The following is an 18,493-nucleotide window of genomic DNA, read 5'->3' on the forward strand; positions in this document are numbered from 1 at the left end:
ACCTGTTTGTGTAGAATAGTGGTCCCATTAGCTGAGAACGCGGCTGAAAAGCGGAGTTTCCGGATCCTGACGCTCTCTTCCGCTGTTCAAGCAGTTCAAGCCCTTAGGGGTAGCGAGTAGGAATCTGCGCAACTCTGCGTGTTTCCGCCTGTGCGAGCAACGTAGCGATATTTCGAAGCTGAGGGAAAGAATGCCGTTCATACCACAGAACCGGAAAAATAGAGGTGTTTGCTCAAATGGTAGGCTTTTCTGCTCTTCGACAAGTGCGCAGAGAAAGGGAGCGGGCTGTTCCGATATGTGACTGACGGACCTGATGTGATGACAATACCGCCTCTGCATGTCATGTCGTCGCAAGGCCTTCCTTGCACTTTGAGCGTGGCATACGGAACGCTCGTTCTTGGAAGGCACCGTTAGACTAGGCATTCCGTTTCAAGCTCGTAGAGCGGAGGCGTGTTCTGACCGGAAGGTGCAGCCGTCAGCACCATTCAAATTTACGCGCAGTGTTACGCACGTCCCGACCCCCTTACGATGTCAGCGTGTTACTGCTCTCCTTGCAAGGATGCCGAGGAAAGCCAGAGGCCCAGATTGTGTCGTGTCGAAAGGGTTGTGGGAAAGAGGGACATCAGGATGTTATCTTCCGGCGCTAAAGCTTAGCATAGAGCGCTGTGTACAGATAGGCCTGCCCTCCAGCTTCTCTCCTCAAGGGTCCGGCCATTGCTTTGTTCTTCTGATATCCGCCTGCACCGTATTATGCGCTTGTTCGTTGCCTGTCTGCGTGCACACGTCGGTTTTGGTTCCCCTTTTTCTTTTTCCTACACGCGAAAAACGAGAAGCGAGTGTTGTGCGCGCCAAAATAACGATCCGCTTCCACGTGAACACAGGCCCGAGGCCACGAGACGATCACATGCGCGGCGCGTGACGTCGGTTCTTTCGGCCAATGCGTAGCGCCCGCGCCAGCAGCGTAGAGGCGAGCCCCTTTCCCGCCTCCACTCGGCGCCGTGCGAAGCAGACGACGCGCCGGCGGCACTCAGCGCGGAAAAGAAACAAGAAAGTCTAGCCTCGAAAACAGACTCGTCTCCCCGGCGAGGTTGTAGCCCAGCACCCGGGCCCCACAGTTTTCAACCGGGCTGGCGAGGTCACCGGCAACCAAACTCGGACCTGGAATGAGACAGTGTTCCACCATGCCGTTGATTAAGTTTAAAAATAAAGCTCGCCGGGTAGTCAATGCAGTTGCCGATAGTTCGACGACGCTAGCGCAAAGTGAAAAGCCGGTTGCCGTCACGAAAGGCGCTGGAAATGAATGACCACGGGGTCAAGTGCGCAGCTCGAGTGCTGATTGCGGCTCGTCAGCGTATAAACAGAATCGCCCAGGGAGAGCGAAGAAAAACGGGGAATTCGCTTTCGCGGGGGCAATGCCTGCGTCGCGCAAAGTAGGCTGTTGCGCACAGCGAGCACGGGTCGGGAGCGCGCATGCAGTGCCCGGATGTGCGCAGCAGCAGACGACAGCCACGGCCGTCGCCGGGTGTAGCGAAGCGGCGCATGCGCCGAGGGGCGGCTTACGTCACGAGACCTATAAATAGGGAGAGCCGCGCCTCCTGCGGATAACGTGTGCACTCTCCAAGATGCCGGCTTCAAAGAACGCAGCCAAGTACACGTTCCTGCGGAGCGCGATGGTCGTCGCCCGGCCGGACAATGTGGAGGTAAGTACCCGGTGCCACGTTTTTTATACTTTTTTCCGGGATGTAGACGCGGGGGCTTGCAGGCGTTTCCAGGATGCGGTCGGCGAGCGAGCGAGCGAGAGCGTGTGTGAGAGTGGATTTTGCCGGTCGTCCACCGCAGGCATTGATGCGTCTACTTCGATGGCGCAGGTCAAGATCAAAATGGGCGCCGAGACACCGCATAAGGCGGACATAAACGCCAACGCGACGCCCCAGGACCCTTCTGATCCCTGGGCGCTACCTGTCCTCGAGGACCAGGGGGTCAAGTGGTCAGGTAATCACCCCACACCGGTCGTGGCTCTTGGTACCTACCACTCGTCGAGCGAAAAAAAAAAAAAAAAAATGTTCACCCCCTATATCTTGTGTGTAACGACGTTTTCGTCGGGTGTCTAGCCAAGCAGTTTTCTTTTTTCTACGACCGTGTAACACGCCGACGTCTTCGACGGCTCACCGCGACCACGATGGAAAACTCGGCGATCGACATGGCGCCGCCCAGCGGATTCCCATTCATTCGATGCCCGGCGTCTCAGCGGCACCGGTGGCGTCTTCTGCGCAGCAGACTTCGTTGCACGGCGCCTGCGTTTTGTGGTGCGGACAAGCTCTCCTTTCCTCGGGACATTTCGCCGGCGGCCCTATTCCTTCCGTTCTCTCGCACTTCTTTTCTTTGTTCTTTTTATTTGTCTCCTCGTTGGCGCAGTAGGATCCGTTTCTTTTTACTACGTGCCTCTCCTTGCGCGGCGCCTTGTTTGGCGACCGAAGAGCGGGTTTTTCAGCACCGTCTTGGAAACCAGACGAAAAAGTGGCGCCAGACGGGTTGGAAAGGGGGAGAGGAATGAAAAAGAAGTATGGCGCCAGACACGTGAAGAAGCCTTCCAGCAACTCGCCGGGGAACAATCGGAAATTGGGGCCTGCACTAGCGTTCGCGCCATAAGGAGTTCATTGATTCGTCTGCAGTCATCAAACGTTTTATGGCTCCCTCCTCTTTTTTTTTTTCGTAATTTTTTGTGCCTTGTGCTGTCTAATTCCGTATGTGTTTCCACACCAACGTTGAGGTTGCAGTGAACAAGCATTTTTATTTTTGCCCTTTTTGGCCATGCTTATGAAGTATCATTTCTTCTAATCCGCAGCATTTTATTTCCTGCGCCGTCTTCAAACACGCCGTATTTTTTAGCTGATCACGTGTTCGTATTTCGTGCAGTCCTCTTTCCTTCGAAGGTAGCTGTGTTAGCACATGTTCGTCAGTTGCAAGCTCTAGGGCGCAGCACTTTCGGCATATCAAGCGAGTTATCAGAGTGATCGGCTTCAAGATAGGCGCTTTTATGGAACTTGTCAGCAACAACTAGATAGGATTCGTGCCTGTTTAGAACCTGTCACTTTCTTTTTCTTGCATTTTGTTTATTCGTACTTTTTGTTGAAGCTTGCGACGTCACGTCTCGTGCTCTCTTTATGAAGGCCGTAATCGAATACATTTAGGCAAGTATCAGACCTATGTCTATCACCTCTACTGTATATATATAATTTTTTTGCCTGCCACCTGTCGATTATATTCCGGTTTCGCGTGCAGTTTTGAGCAAAACTGGATCACACGTACGTTATTTTATGAAGGCGAACTTGGGGAATCGCGCCGAGCTAGTGAACTATGCTTACGGCCTAATGTCCGTCATTTGGTACTCCGCTGTCTATTTACTGTTTGTTTTGTTTTCCTTTCAACCGAATCTAAATAGCCGGCTAAGCCCCCATTCTGGAGTTCACTTTCGAGCAGCTATATTATATAAAGGCGTTTCTTCTGGGATAAGGCGCGTCCTTTTCCAATTGTTGTAGCAAACGTCGCCGTACAATGCGCCATTTTTGTGATCCCCTTTCATTACACTAATAACAAGGGCTTAATCTAGACAGTTATGCAACAGAAAGCTATACATAGGCACTTCACAAGGCCGGCTGGTGAGGGGAGGGGTAGGGATGTTATTTCTTTGAAGTTTTTTTCTGTTACATTAGCCTTAAGACTGCGCTATTTTCTTTCCTAGAACTTTCATCAACGGCCCGCAATCTCGGTAAGCGTCGCTCTGTTTACTTTGGAGCTGGCAGCCTTTCCTCCGGTTTCCATTCAGTCCGCAAATTTATCGGCCACGTCAGGAGCTGCCAACCCGTCGAAGACTATTTCCAGACACGTGTGGGCTTGTCTGTATACGTCACTGGCTTTCTCCCCCGTTAGGTGCATGTGCATCGTACGTGATGCACGCTCTCTTGTAACTTTTTTCTGCGCTCTTTCAAAAACGAGCTGCTTTTTGAAACGTCTAGTACCTTCTCTATGTATACGGCTGGACTGGGGTCCGCAGATCACATCGTGAATGACTGCGCTTCTTTTAAGGATCTACGCGTTAGTTCAATGCCTTCTCCTAAATAATAAATAATCGAGTACTCGCGCCTTTTCTCAAAGAAAGTATGGGTTAACACAGCGCAGGAAAGCAAAGATCGCTGCCGTTCCTTCGGTGTTAATAGGAGAGGTTTGTGGAGCACGGGTTGGAACAGGAGCATTGGAGAAATTCGCTTTGCCCCCCCCCCCCCCCCCATACACACACACACACACACTTTGTTTGTACACGTACCATCAATTCGAGCGTTGATCCTCTGTTTTTTCCTAGTTTCTAGCTCGCTTATTGTCGTGTCGCAATTAAAACATTTATTATTTATTCGATACCAAGATGTCGGCGAAGGGTGTAGCAAAGTATTCTTCAGCATGTTGTCAGGACACAAACTGTAACACTATCAATAATTTCCAGCTGCTAAGCGGGGCAAAAACCGGTATCCTCGCGTGCGCTGTACAGGAAAAAGGCCTCTTGCTGCTCAGAGAACACAACATAGCCATGCCGGTGTTTGGTTTGGTTTAAGTGTAGTGTTTAACGTAACAAAGCGACTCAAGACCGAGGGACGCCATAGTACTTCGGCAATTCATCAGCTGTGGGCTTTTGACGTGCACTGACATCGCACAGTACACGGGCGCCTTGCTCATCGTCGCCATTAAAAAGCGGCCGCCGCGGCCGGGACTCGATCTTACGTCCTTCGATTCAGCAGTCGAGGGTTGCGTTAAATATAGCCCGTGTAAAAAATGTATACGCATGCCGTAACGTCCTAGGATGAGCCCCCAGCTGCCTTTGTCGCTGCTTGCTTAAGCCATTCCCGACGACCGCTCCATAGCGGACGATCACATGCGAGGCACAAAGCACAATAGATTACGGGTGGCGTAGTGGTATGCACTGCGAATGGACTACGCTGGGGATATGACGTCACGCTTAGTGTAGGCCCAGGTGCTGGTACGTTTCGAAACGACACGAGGGCCGCGGACCAGGAAGTCCGGGCGCGAGCCGATGTATTATGCCTTTTATTTATTACTGCATCACAGCGCTTGCCGAACCTCGTCACCTTTATTATTTCAGTGTTGGGTATATTGACCAGTTCCAGCTTCTCGTATGGGCGCGATAGTTGAGCTTCCATTGTCTTTTTTTTTTTTTTTTTGAAGCCCCGCCGGGGTGGCGCAGTGGTGACGGCGCTCGACTACTGTGCCCAAGGACGCGGGATCCAATCGAATGGCGACTTCGAAGACTGCGCCGCGGTCAGACCGTTTAGCTTGAATAAGAGCGTAACACAACTACGTTAGTGGGGGGGAGGAAAAGATAACAAATCTGGCACTTCCCAGTAAGTCATGTCCCGCTGTGTTCTCTGCGCTAACCAGCCGCAACGCTCAGGGCAATTTTTACTTCATCACTTCGTTGTATATAAAGAAAATATACAGACAGACGTTCCCATGGTTATAATTTGCCTTTGTGACCAGTTTTTATGCTTACGTAGCGCGGTTTGCTGGTGTCTGAAGAAAATCTGATGACAGTCCCAGATGTCTGAAACCTCGCTGCATGCTTGAGTTGCATCCGTCCGTAGTGTAGTCGTTCTGTGGTTGAAGAGCTGAATATGCCGTCTCTCTCGCAAAGCTTTCAACTTACGCCGACCCTCGTCTGTTCCGGTCGCGCCCAAACACCACACGCACTACTACGAGCAGTTCCCTTTGTCCCACTCTTTGTCTTTCGTTTTAATTTTGTTTTTCCTTTGCGCCTGCGCTAGTCGGCGGGCATTGCGTGCCATCCTCCGGCGCCCCGCTGATCGAGGCGCTCGCGTTTCCTGTGCCATCGTCGTCTGGCGTACACGGCACGGCCGCTCACACGTAGAACGTTCGCAGGTGCACGCGGTGAACACGTGTACCGGTGCAGCAGCCGGCCCGGTCCGCGCGCGCGCACACACCTGGCCGGCGCCCCAGCTCGCCTCGGCTTGTCATCCAGCTTTGTGCCCGTCATATCGGTGCAGAGGGTTGACTCGTTCAAGCCGCGTGTGCTACATCGCCCACCTCCGCGACAGTCGAGCGGTGTTTGCGACCGATTCGAGCCCCTAGCTGCACTAGTGACGCTAAGGTCCCTGCTACAACAAGTGACAGCGATATTTTTCTGCGCATCTTGACGAACAATTGTGAATGGCAATGACGCGTTCGCGTAGTTCCTAGTGTTTTAGTTTTATACTTTCTAATGTTCCTCTGTCGTTATTAGGTTCGATGACCGCTATTTAGTCTGCTTTATTTCTTTTTGTCCTTTCTTTCTTTTTTTTTTCTTCGCTTGCTGAACGCCCTTCAGGCCACATGATCATAAGTTGAAGGCGCGTCCGGAAATATGTGCAGAGCTGTCAAGTTTCCTTGATTTTATGTTGCGCGGCTAGATAAATGTGGCAACCTGGTTATACCTGAAAATGGTTTGTCTCAAAAGGAAAGGCCAAAAAAACGTGGACGAATTTCGAGGCTATAGCTTTCCGGTTTGATCTGGCGTACCTTGCCTACTAATTCGTGTACTCGTACAAAACAATCTCGTGAGGTAATGCTAGTACTGAAAAATGCCCTACTTTTAATGGTTCAACGAGTTTGCAGAACCTGAAAAAAATAAAATAAATAAAAGCCCTTCATATTGATTAGTGATCGACGATATACATTCTCGCAATACAGCAGGTTTCCTCACATTCGCTTAGCCACACAGTGCATGTGTTTATAATTTCAAACGTTTTAGGTTCGTTTTTTATTGCGTACGGGCAATCTGCGTTTACTGCGTATGGTATTAGTGCTTGAGGGTGTTGCGACCGCTGTTGAACACGTTAACTATACCAGCCGAGTGGACAACATAACGCTGACATTCGCCGTGTAGTTCAGGCACCGAAATTCAGGACCTAAATCAAACTCTGACCGTCGGTGGGTATGCGTCACCTGCTCAATGTGTCACGGTTCATGGCACATGGCCGCTACTACTCGTCTCGCCTGGCTCTGCCCCTGTAATCGATACGAAGTGATAAGCTTCTGTTTGGTTTGGTTGGAGCTTTAGTACACGATCTTTTGGACCTATCTAGCAAAACAAAAAGGGGAGGGGCATCCTAGCCATTTGAGTACAAAAGAAAAATAAATCGATATTACGTATCTGCAGTGGAGGAGCATGCATGGCTAGCACACACGGGCCCATTTCGTTGCTTGTCTGGATCAACTTTTATCGGATATTAGTTTTTTTTTTTTCAACTGCACTTCTGAGGTAGTGAAGACGTGTAACGCTTGTCTCTGCAGCGTTTAGTTACCGCTGTGTGTAGGCACTGCTAAATACTGGGCATTTCTTCAGCTCGACAGTATACCTTGGGGCACTCGTTCACTTCTCGCGCAGAATGTCTAGCCCCGGTGGATTCCTACAACTGGATCGCGTACCGCCAAAACGCTAGTTTACATCTTCCCATGGCGTCTCTTCACCTGGTCCTGACATCTCATTTTAAAGCTATGCGTTTGAGACGCTGCGAAGTCATTCGTGCCAGCGTGTGTAGGCCATGCTTCACCGTATATGCGCGGTCGCAACAGGTCGCCGTCAGCCACGCGAGCGATACAGCCGTTTAAAGAAAGCGTTTACCCTTAGCCTGTCTCTTTGCTCGTACCTCGCCGAGGTTGTTCATTTTTCCTCCGCCGGCTGCTGGTGCACTGCCAGCCAAGCTCCACGCGCTCGGGCTCAGTTGCGCGGCGAGCAGAAATATCACCCCCGCCTCGACCGCAGCGTTTCTCGTGGAAGGGGCAACGGTTCAGTGGGAGAGTGATGCTCTTCGTCCCTGCAGCTCTATGGGTGGAGGTGTCACACCCCCCACCTTGACGTCACGGCGTCGCCGTTCAGGTCGTGCCTGTGTAGAGAATGTGACCCGCTCAAGCTGCGACATTCCGGCCCTCGCCGCTTGTGCCATCTCTTTTGACCTAGCTGGCCACGGGTGAAATTTGCCGGTGTTTAAACCTTGGTGGTGACTTTCTTAAATCCTGCGCTTTCAGTGTGCAGTGTCATCTGCAGCTGAATTTGTGGAACTGATTGATGTTCGATACATCGGTGTCTTTGTGCAGGGAGGACGCGATTAAGATTCTAATAACGAATGGCTTGCTTTCGCGCTGCTTTTCAGCAACATCAGTCGCGCCGCACTTGAGACTTGCTCCACAGGCAACTGCATTCTTCCTGCACGCCCGTTTGTACGACCGGGCCTTCCCGGTTTGTCGTTCACCCTCGGTTAGGCTGACGTGGCGTCCGCTTATCGGTCACCCAGACTCTATCTCAGCTCTGTGTGCCCTTGCTTTTGCAGTGAGCTGACGCCAGGTTAGCTACTGCTGTTTCCGTGCTTGCGACGGTATAGCATTTTGTCTGTGGGCAGAATACCCCCCGCCCCCAATGTCGAATCACAGTTTGCAGTGGTACATCGAAGGTGCTAGCGAGGGCTGGAGCACGCCCACAAGGAATTAAGCCCACGTGATTGAACGCAGTAGATACAAGGAACGTCTGATATTACATTGAGATACGAGAATCAGCCTGATAAGACGCAGTAGCTGTTTGCCCTGCACCGTGCTAAGGAAACACAGCCCAGACCTCGCAAGAAATCGATGGCGTTGTATAGCGCAATATCCGCGGGCTATGTGCGAAATCGTAAAGTTGCCCCTTGCGTGTTGTTGGTCTTATGACACCTCCCAATTGAATTTTTTGTAATTTTTTTTTTTTGCACTCTCGGCCGGCAGCGTAGATTGCCGCAGACGGTTTAACGACTAACCAAATCGCACTGGAACGGAACCGTTATGGCTCCTTATACGGCGAATACAGTTCCGAATAGCCTCAAAACTGGCACCATTTGCCGCGCGTTTCTTTTCTTTTTTGTTTTTTCTTGCCCAATGTTCGGATCTTGATATTTTCGCTATACGCACACGTGAACCGCAACCCTAGCAACACATTGTCCTCGAAATCCTCTTTTACAGCCCCATTTAGGTTCGCTGTTCGTGTCCGCTTTCCTTGCTCCTGTTTGGCTCGACGACGGGCGCCGTTCAGAAAGGCGTGAGCTGCTTTGCATATGGCATCCGGAACAGCTCCACTGAACGACTGGGTTGTACACGTGCGGCTATAGCGGGGCTGCATGTCTTCCCCTTCTAGCTGCTTGCTGGCTGCCTTATTCCTTCCTCTCCTGTGAATTCCAGGCCCTTTAGCTTAATAATTTTGTTCTTCACACTGCACACGAACCGAGCAGTTTGAGTTTGATACCGTATATCCTTGACAGGTTAATGCGCCGACTCTGTTATCCCTCTTCCAGTACATCTTACTCGCTTTTTCGCCACTCTGCTTAACGCCGTATTTCGAATTCTGTGGCTGAACGCCTCCTTAGAAAAACCAGTAAGCATAGACGTGTGCATTCATTTAGGTGCGGTTGAACTTTCCCCGTAAACTGAAGGGAGATCTTCTCGTTTAAATGTAATGTTTATATTTAATTGGAACGTAAACATTCTTGTTGCACATCCACATTCGGCTCGAGTGCGCATGTTCATGCTGAGATGAGTCTCGATTGGAATTGGCTCTCTGCTCAGTGTTCGGCACTGCTCCCTACGGGTCATCGCGTCAGCGCTTTCCTACCGTCGACCAGCGCAATCATGCCTGTCAGTGTACGCGTATGTTTATAGCCGCGCTCTGGCGCATCCGGCCGCTTCCGCGGTTAGGGCTGGCGCGCCGTGCAGTCATCGCTCGGGTGGAGCGCCCCGGATCGATAGCTGTGGCCGGCGCGACCTTGAGCGCAGACCAGTCTGGAAACGCTGGCGCGCAGATCCAAAGGTCGGCTGAGGGCGCGGCTCCCCTCAGCATCAACAATAATACAGTAGCCGCTCAGGAGACCGCGATCTCTTCCTTCCAATATGTTTTCTTTTTTTTTTTTTTTTTTTTTTTTGCGTTTCGTGCCGCTGTGTTCTTGGGCTATTTATGCTCCTGCCCGTTCGCTCATCGCCAAGCCCTCGCGTGTGAACACGCCAACACGCAATACTAGCTATACAGCACAGAATCTCGCCAGTTCCAACTCGCCCAATCATTACTTCTTTTTTTTTTTTCGAACAGAAATTCACGCCAGCATTCGAGTGTAATAAATGTCCCGCTGATGCATCACGCTAATCGAACAAGATTCCTTTATCCGAGTTCAGAGTTATGCAAGAAAGAAGCACGGGGAATATTTTCTCCGGGCTGTCCAAGAAGCCACTCTGGAACGTTTTCTCAGATTACTGACAGGCCTGTCGCTTTGCAAGGCGATACGTGAGTCCAGCTTTTTAGGGAAGCCAAGATTTTAAGGATTATAGGGAAGCCGGCTTCGTGTTTTGCTTGTCATGAGATCTTCGCACAATCGCAGCTTCTTTCGCTGGCAGTACTGGCAGCAGGCCTACTAGGTAAGCTTCTTTCGCAGCCAGCGGTGATACTCCGTGACTGTTGCTTTGCAGGGCGTAGGCTCTTACCACCTCGTGATCGTCGTCCGATGGAATGGAAGGCGATGAGTGCCCCCCCCCCCCTCCCTCACTCCCATTGGCTTGGACGTCCGCCTGAACTTCGCGAGGTGGCTGGTTCTAAAACCACCGCCGGATAAGGCTAGGTACAAGAGTCCCCCGGGATGACGCCTGGCGTTCCTAATGATATACGCATGGAATTGGCTCTGAAAACCCTACTGCTCACTTTCAGGGGTCAACCCAGTTGTTCTGTGTTCAAAACGGTGGTTCAACTTTGTACACTTGTCAGATGGTGCAAGTTCTGCAGGCTGGCAACTGAAGTCACCTGAGCCAGGTTATACCATAAACCTCATCGCCCAATTTATAAAAAGGAGGATGGGGAATTCGGCCCCACTCGACATTGGGGGACGAGTGGCGTAGGCCGGCGTGGGAATAAGCCGATCAGCATCAGTGATCAAAGTACATTTGCTAATCTCCTTGCGAGTTTGATCCGAGTTGTATGGACCTAATACAAAATTTGGCGGTGTTTGGCTGTGCTCAGTGTTATGCTGTGGTCAGAAACGCGATGAGCAGCTATTAATTTTTCGATTAGCTAATCAGCCTTCATACTCTTTCACTTTGGCTACTGGTTTTACGATTGCAGCGTTTATTTTTCTGACTACCTTGGCTTTCCTGCCAGCCTGGCCAGCGAATACTGTCCTAAAATCTCTCCCCCCCCCCCCCCCCCCCAGAACACGCCCGTATGTCTTCTTGACAGCTACTGGGTGTTGTTGGGTCAGCGCTTCGATCTGCGCTGCACATTACGCAAAGTGACCTGTAGAGGGGTTATAGTGACGTCGCCTCCTTTATGGCCGCGCCCTCTGGACCGTAAGTGGAAAGGTAGGTATGAGCGTAACATGGCGCTTGCCGCCGGTGTAAACCTATCGTGAATGACAGCCGTGACGTTTTATGCTGTCAGTGCTCTCCGATTGTCTGCCGTGCTTTTGGCGCATACTGTTTTTGGCCGAGCGCCCATTGGGCAATACAGGCGTCTTTGCGGCCAAGTGCCTTCGGTTGCGCAAGGCCTTCAAAGGTTATTTGTCCTTTGCTTGGCTCTGACTGTGGAGAGATTGTGAAGAGTTGGAATTGTTAACCCCTTCGCGTTGTTTAAGTGAGATAAGTGGGAGCGTAGCCCCCCATCACTGCCGCTATCACGTGAACCGAGTCAGTATGATCACGTGTTCGCTGTTATTCTTGCTGCTGTGATATACTTCCCGGGAGCAAAGGCATCAAAATCGGGACTATTTCGTGATGTGAGGAAATACTCATAATGTTCTGTCATTTTCCAAATTTCCTTTATCTAGGATTTATCGAAATCGTGCTAAGTGATCCATCACCAAGGATCAATTTTTTTCTATTGCTTAAAATTAGAGGTGCTGCTTATATAGAAACATGTGTATGCTCTTATCACACATCTGGTATGCGCTTATCATTTGCACTGAACAAAAAAACAAAAGGCTTGTGAATTTGTTGGACGCTTGTGACCTGATAGCTTCAACTCAGCATACTGTGGCAGTGTTTTCATTTTTTTGAATTTTTAGCTACAAACCCTGTGCAATGTTTGACCCCCCGACTACAGTCGTTTTGCTATAAGATTTTACACAGCTGATTCAGCAGGACTTTTCAGTGCCATTTTAATGTCTAACGTGTTTGCATATTTACTGCCTTGTTAGCAGCACCGCCTGTTAGTTGTGCGTGCTTGGTTTGGTCTACAAGATGAATGGTGATTATGTGCACGAACAAGCTGGTACAGTCAGGTGTACATTTATTGATCCAAACAAGAAAGGAGGGGGGGGGGGGAGGCAAGTAGAGGGCAACACTGTACGCAGGCATTACTATCTATCAAAGATAGTAAACTACCTCTTATATTAAAACAGGACAGATCTTGCCGCTTCGATAGTAAGCACACGCAAGCATTTTAAACAACATTTGAAACATGGTCAATTTTTATCAGATTTCACATTTTCCATCCCTTTAGCATGCAAGCACGAAAACACAGTGGACAGTGGAGCACAGTGCAATCAACAAGCATATAGTTTCGCAATGAGCAACAAGTCGTTCTAGTAACTCGTGCAGTACTTTATAATTGAACTACTTTTTTGCCAGTACAGCTAGTCAATTTGTAAAATCCTGTTTGCTTTAAAGCTGTCTCGCCCGTTCTTTCGATGAAGGTTATTAGAGCAATGTGCAGACAGTCTTGCGAAAGAAGACTCATTTCTTTAACGCTTTAGGTTGGGCGAGTTGTTCCTGACTTGCTTACTTCATTGTGTAATGTTTTTTTTTTTTTTTCCTCAGACTTCTACACACATCCTGTGTCTGCGTTGTTCTTATGCTTTCTAATGTGCGCTTGCGTGTCAAAAAAAAAAGACGCTGTAAAATGAAGTTAGCAAGCCATATTTATCGCGTATTTTCTAACGTCGAAGAAAGTAGTAGTGGTGTTATGTAGTATTTTGTCATATTAAATTCTTGGTCTAGAATCTTCAGTTTTTTAAGTTTTTTCCTTCCTGTTTTGTAGCTGTTTTGAACAGCTCATAAAAGCTTCTTCACGTGAACTTTCCCTGTAATGCGCTCTTAAACGCGACAGTAACAAATCCAACTGCCAGTGCTCCTGATGCTCTGTAAGACAGCCTTTTGACGACGCCCTTTATGGCAACTCGCGTTGCGCCACCTTTTTTTTTCTTTCCTCCACTTGTTTGTGCAGAACTTACGGCCGGCGGCAAGGTACAGAGAGTGGTGCTCGGCTTGGCCAAGGCGGCATGCCTGCTGGTGCTGCTCTACCTGTTCATCTGCTCGCTGGACTTCCTCAGCTCGGCCTTCCGCCTGGTCGGTGGCAAGACGGCCGGAAAAGTCATGCAACAGAACGAGGTGCTCAAGAACCCCGTCGTTGGGCTCATGATCGGCGTCCTCTCCACGGTGCTAGTGCAGAGCTCTTCAACGTCATCGTCAATCATCATCACCATGGTCGGTGCGAACTGTGAGTACGACTTCTTTCCCTGCTCTCGCGTATATTCCGGATATATTTTAAACTCATGTGCAACCGTTTGCGCAAGCACCGTACTAAACCTGAATTTTGTGGGTGTATGAGTGAAGGCAGCAGCATCTTTACTGCAAGTGTGCACCTTTAATAGTGTACTGCACTGCTCGTCGATAGACTAATTTCGTGGCATCGGTATCTGATTGCTGCTGGCCCCTTGAACTTATGCGGGTCTGCCAGCTATAACTGGCAGCTATAACGTGCGAACGTTTTGAGGACGATTATGTAGGCGATGGCAGCGCTTATAAGTAGCGTAAGAAGTAGCGTTCTTGTCTTTCATAATTTCGAAGTATGTGTTTGGACCTGAATAAGCTACTGGTCCGTCTCGCTGACCTTCAAAGTACACGACGGATACCACTCTGTAACTGCTTCTCACAGTTCGCATTATACATTCCGAAGCATCGATAACTTTTGTTTGTGATTTCATTGCTTTTTACACTCGGACATGCCTTCAAGGATCTCTTCTCTGCGAAACTGCCGCGTCACACTGCATTGCTGAGCTCCTACAATGGTCTCACTTCGGCTTGGTCTTGTTTTTCCGCTGTTTCGCATGTGCTGCTGGCGAACAGTGATCCAGGTTCGCGATGCCATACCGATCATCATGGGGGCCAACATCGGCACCTCGGTGACCAACACTATAGTGTCGCTGATGCAGAGCGGCGAGCGAAACGAGTTCCGCAGGGCCTTTGCCGCCGCCACCGTGCACGACATGTTCAACTGGCTCACGGTCATCGTCCTGCTGCCCTTGGAGGTCGCCTTCGGTGAGCGCTAAGTCTTCCTGCGCCATTCACAGTTTCGGCACAATCTGCACACGTGTCTTCGCCCACTTATCTTAATCCGCACTGCCTCTGCTTGGTTTCATATATGGAGTCAGCTTTGCCCGCGCTTGCTGCCTCTGGAAGACGACCTTAGCCCTGCGCTTTCTTGCTCGATTGGTGTACCTTCGTGAGGTATAATGAATAATGAGGCAGTTTCAGAAAAAGCAAAACTGGAGGCTCTTATCTGAAACGCTGGTGTATAATTCTACTCCGATTACGGGCGGAGGCTTGCAGGCAGTTTTGTTCAGTACAGAATGTATTTCAATCGCCTCATGTATTCAAGCATCCAAGCGCGGAAATCATAACGGAACAATCGGCGCCACAACGAGCCTTCAGACACGTTTCGTATCGTTCAGGCTTCATGCTTCACACCTCCATGATCTGGAACCTGTGAAACTTATTATTGAGGCCTATCTTAGAACGACTAAATTTACATATTGTCATCATTGCGCACATTTCCGTAAGCGGGTTTGGAATGTGAGCCTACTGTCAGAATGCACCAGTCTCTCCACGCGTGCCGTTTAGAGTCGCTTGAACACTCAAATTCATGGATAGCTTCTTGGCAGGACTTCTGCCTTATTTCTCAATCCAAACCATGCAGTATTGTTTAATGGCATTTGTTTTTCTTGCAGGTGTGCTGTACCACTTGACAAGCGCCATAATGGATTCTACCAACTGGACTACCAACAAGAACGCTAACAGGGACTTCCTGCAAGTCTTGACCAAGCCATTTACCAGCCTTATTATTCAGGTAAGCAGGGAATTTCATCTACCTGAGATAAATGAAGAGCTTGTCGAAGAAATCTGCTTCCAGTTAGTTAACCGCAATTTCTCGCATGCTTCGTTTTTTTCTCGTAGGTCATGACTTCTAACGTACCTTCTGTGATAGGATAAGTTCGTTAGGTGTGCTCAAGGGCTTGTTCTTCCCTTTGCAGTTGGACAAAAAAGTCATCGAGAAGGTCGCCATCGGAGACGAGACTTATTACAATCATTCACTCATCAAGCGATGCTGCAACATGACCAGCGATGGATGCGCCAAGAATTGTAAGCAAAGTTGACCCCTTAAAATACTATGTCTTGAGCTTCAGTGATGCCTGCTCATATATGATCTGTCAGAATATATCTTATACAGTCGCATGATTGCCGCAGTGCAGTACTACGCTGTCATTTCTGCTTTGTCATCAGCACTTGAGCAATCGTTTCATTTTAGGCTCGTTACCTTCACATCATAAATGTGAATGTCTACATTGGGACTACGTGGGAGTCCAGTCTCAATAGCAGAAGCAGTTCACTACACTTGCGTGCTATTGTGCTGACTCATTTAAATAAATTCGGCCATATTGCTGCATGAGAAGTTTGTGAAGGTGTCGCCGCGATCTATTTCCAAGCCACATTCCCCTGTCATTACCCTCCCTTTCTGCCACTTGAAAGGCAATGCCTTCTCTTGCACTGATCACTCTCTTCAGTCTCTTCGTTTATCACCATCACCCTGACATGTCTGGCTACGTAAGTCCATCCGCGCGCGTTAATAAAAGCTGTTTGATTCTGAGCTCATTGGGATTACATTAAAGGGAAGTGATTACCCCTCTATTTTATACTGATGCGTCGTGGTTGTGAGATGCGACTGATCTATTCCCCTTGGTAGCTGGCCGTATTTTTCAGCATAATATCGGATGGCCGTATTTTTCAGATTAATGACTTAATGGCTGCAAACGACGTTCGTAGGTACAGTTGATTGGATTGACTCGTGTGCAATGTTTGTATGCAGGTAAATTTGCCCTGGCCTCCCTGGACTGGCAGGACAGCTTTGTTGGCCTCCTGCTGCTCGGCATTTCTCTGCTGACGCTGTGCGTGTGCCTGATCCTGATGGTGAAGCTCTTGCACTCGATGCTTCGCGGTCGCATTGCGGTAATCATCAAGACCACCGTGAACGCAGAGTACCGGTTTCCATTCTCCGTGCTGGTCGGGTACATCGCCATCCTGCTCGGCTGCATCATGACCATTCTCGTCCAGAGCTCTTCAATATTCACCTCGGCCCTCACCCCCTTGGCGGGCATCGGCGTGATCAGCCTGGAGCGTATCTACCCACTCACCCTGGGCTCCAACATCGGCACCACCACCACGGGTATCCTGGCCGCGCTCGCTGCTGACTCAAATCGCATCAAGCACACGCTGCAGATCTCCTTCTGCCACCTCTTTTTCAACGTCCTCGGCATCCTCATGTTTTACCCGCTGCCGTTCACTCGCATTCCGATTCAACTGGCCAAGATCCTGGGCAACACGACCGCAAAGTACCGCTGGTTCTCGGTCCTTTACCTTGTATGCATGTTCCTACTGTTCCCGGCCGCCGTGTTCGGACTGTCAATGGCGGGCATGGTCGTCTTCATGGTGGTCCTCATTCCTATCTTACTCATCGCCCTTATCGTGGTCGTCGTCAACGTCCTGCAGCGTAAGGCGCCCCACGTGCTTCCCGAGAGGCTTCGCAATTGGCTGTGGCTGCCCGAGTGGATGCGTTCTCTCGACCCGCTGGACCGCGTCATCGCAGCCATCGTTTCCCGGTGCGGTTGCTGCCAACGGCTTTGCCCGCCGCAGACGGCGCACGATGCCTCGGCGATGCCCACGATGCGGGAAGTCTCCTCCCAGATGAATTTCATCGAGTCCCGCAGATCGTCGTGCCCATCTGATTCGCAGTCCGACCTGCAAGCCTTCGAAAACTCTGCATTCAACTGGACTAAGGACAAGCAGAACGGTGGCGCCACGTTTATAACCCAGCTATAGCGGTCCTAGCTGGTGCTAAGCAGTGATGTACATACGCGTATCATTATGTAATGTATTATGTATATATATATCTGAACTCCTGCCCTGTAAATAGAACTCTTAAGTGTGCGTGTGTGAGCGAGTGAGGCGTGCACGCGTTTCTGGGCCTGTGGCAAACGTATTGTTTAGAGCGAGTGCGTTTGACGACATGGCAGCCTTACCTAGTATAACCTAGAACATGTGTTAGAGCGCGAGCCGTGAAGGTCGCTAGCCTGCTACGAATTCAATCGTCCTTAGGTTCGCACGCGTACATGATAGCCCACGTGTAGATGTCTACGTGGTCTGCTGTACTGTAGGGACGGCCAAAATCGGCAGACTGATGTGATAAGTCGTTCTGTTTCCTACAAACAAAACCTAGGTGGAAAATGTAGTCAGTGACGTAGAATAGAAGCGTATTAGACGACTGAGCGAGCTGTGAACATCTTTTGTGCTTCTGATCTCAAGTCAGTAACGCTAAAGTACTATATATCCATGTCTAGGTCTTTCGGACTGTTAGCGATATTGTCTGCCAAATGCTGTAGTACCTCGGCAAATAACGTCGTGCCATCCGAGAAGAGTACTTCGCCACTCTTGTACAAGTATAGATTTACCGCACTCTGTAGTGACTTTGTAGTGGACAGCGTATCGGTTTTTAGTTAGTTTTTATTGCGCAGTTCATGCCGACGGCGAGGGGTGCCCGCGGTCATGATATGCAGAACGACCTTGGAATGCAACTTTTTTTTTTTCCTTCTTCGAGGCACCACAGGCTTTGGGAATGCTGCTATTAGCTGCCCAAAGTCGTCAAGAATGCAGCACATGTCGTAAAGTGGCATCCCCTGCCTCTTCATGTTTTATCTTTCGCATGCTTTTTGTTTCACCGCGTCTGTTATTTAGATCGCATCACCATCACATGTTTTATTCGCCACTCTTGCCTTATCGCCGCGGAATTTTTCGCTTACGACCCGATACTGTCACCATACCAGTGTTTGTTTGCTTGTTTCTCTCTCTCTCTCTTTTTTTTTTTTTTTAAAGCAAGAAACGTGACGCGACTGCCTTCAGCCGATCACATTTTTAGTTGTTGTTTTTTTTTTTCGCTCCCCGCTGTTCCCCTGTCCTCCGCTCGTACGTTAAGATGACAAAAAGACATTCCAAGCCATCAGACCAACGCTTCTTACCGTCTCGAGGAGGATATCGATACTTACCCTCAAGCTTCCTGCCTTTTCCAAGGTCTCCTGTATATCTCGTTGCCGATGCAAAT

General features: G+C 49.7%; 1 protein-coding gene and 1 long non-coding RNA gene across 7 annotated transcripts in view; one reads left to right on the plus strand and one right to left on the minus strand.

The window, feature by feature from the left end:
- The window catches only part of LOC146185546 (uncharacterized), a 29,447-nt gene extending 28,552 nt beyond the window's left edge, over window positions 1–895 (minus strand). The window contains exon 1 of one of the 3 annotated variants that reach the window (XR_014707999.1): window positions 512–895. This is a non-coding gene — a long non-coding RNA (uncharacterized LOC146185546). Of the gene's footprint in view, window positions 1–203 lie in introns of all 3 variants that reach the window. The other 2 variants (XR_014707998.1, XR_014707997.1) reach the window with 2 other exon arrangements.
- LOC146185545 (sodium-dependent phosphate transport protein 2B-like) overlaps window positions 1–18,260 on the plus strand; it is a 66,596-nt gene extending 48,336 nt beyond the window's left edge. The window contains exons 1-7 of one of the 4 annotated variants that reach the window (XM_084606488.1): window positions 1,533–1,700; window positions 1,869–1,992; window positions 13,289–13,561; window positions 14,191–14,382; window positions 15,072–15,190; window positions 15,375–15,483; window positions 16,208–18,260. In XM_084606488.1, coding sequence (XP_084462614.1) covers window positions 1,623–1,700; window positions 1,869–1,992; window positions 13,289–13,561; window positions 14,191–14,382; window positions 15,072–15,190; window positions 15,375–15,483; window positions 16,208–17,217 — 1,905 coding nt within the window. In that variant the 5' untranslated portion in view covers window positions 1,533–1,622 and the 3' untranslated portion in view covers window positions 17,218–18,260. Of the gene's footprint in view, window positions 1–1,532; window positions 1,701–1,868; window positions 1,993–13,288; window positions 13,562–14,190; window positions 14,383–15,071; window positions 15,191–15,374; window positions 15,484–16,207 lie in introns of those variants that run through there. The other 3 variants (XM_084606489.1, XM_084606490.1, XM_084606491.1) reach the window with 3 other exon arrangements.
- Window positions 18,261–18,493: the final 233 nt, after the last annotated feature.

This window comes from Amblyomma maculatum, chromosome 6, assembly GCF_055883805.1.
Source record: "Amblyomma maculatum isolate TAMU_Amacu chromosome 6, ASM5588380v1, whole genome shotgun sequence".
Taxonomy (NCBI): domain Eukaryota; kingdom Metazoa; phylum Arthropoda; class Arachnida; order Ixodida; family Ixodidae; genus Amblyomma; species Amblyomma maculatum.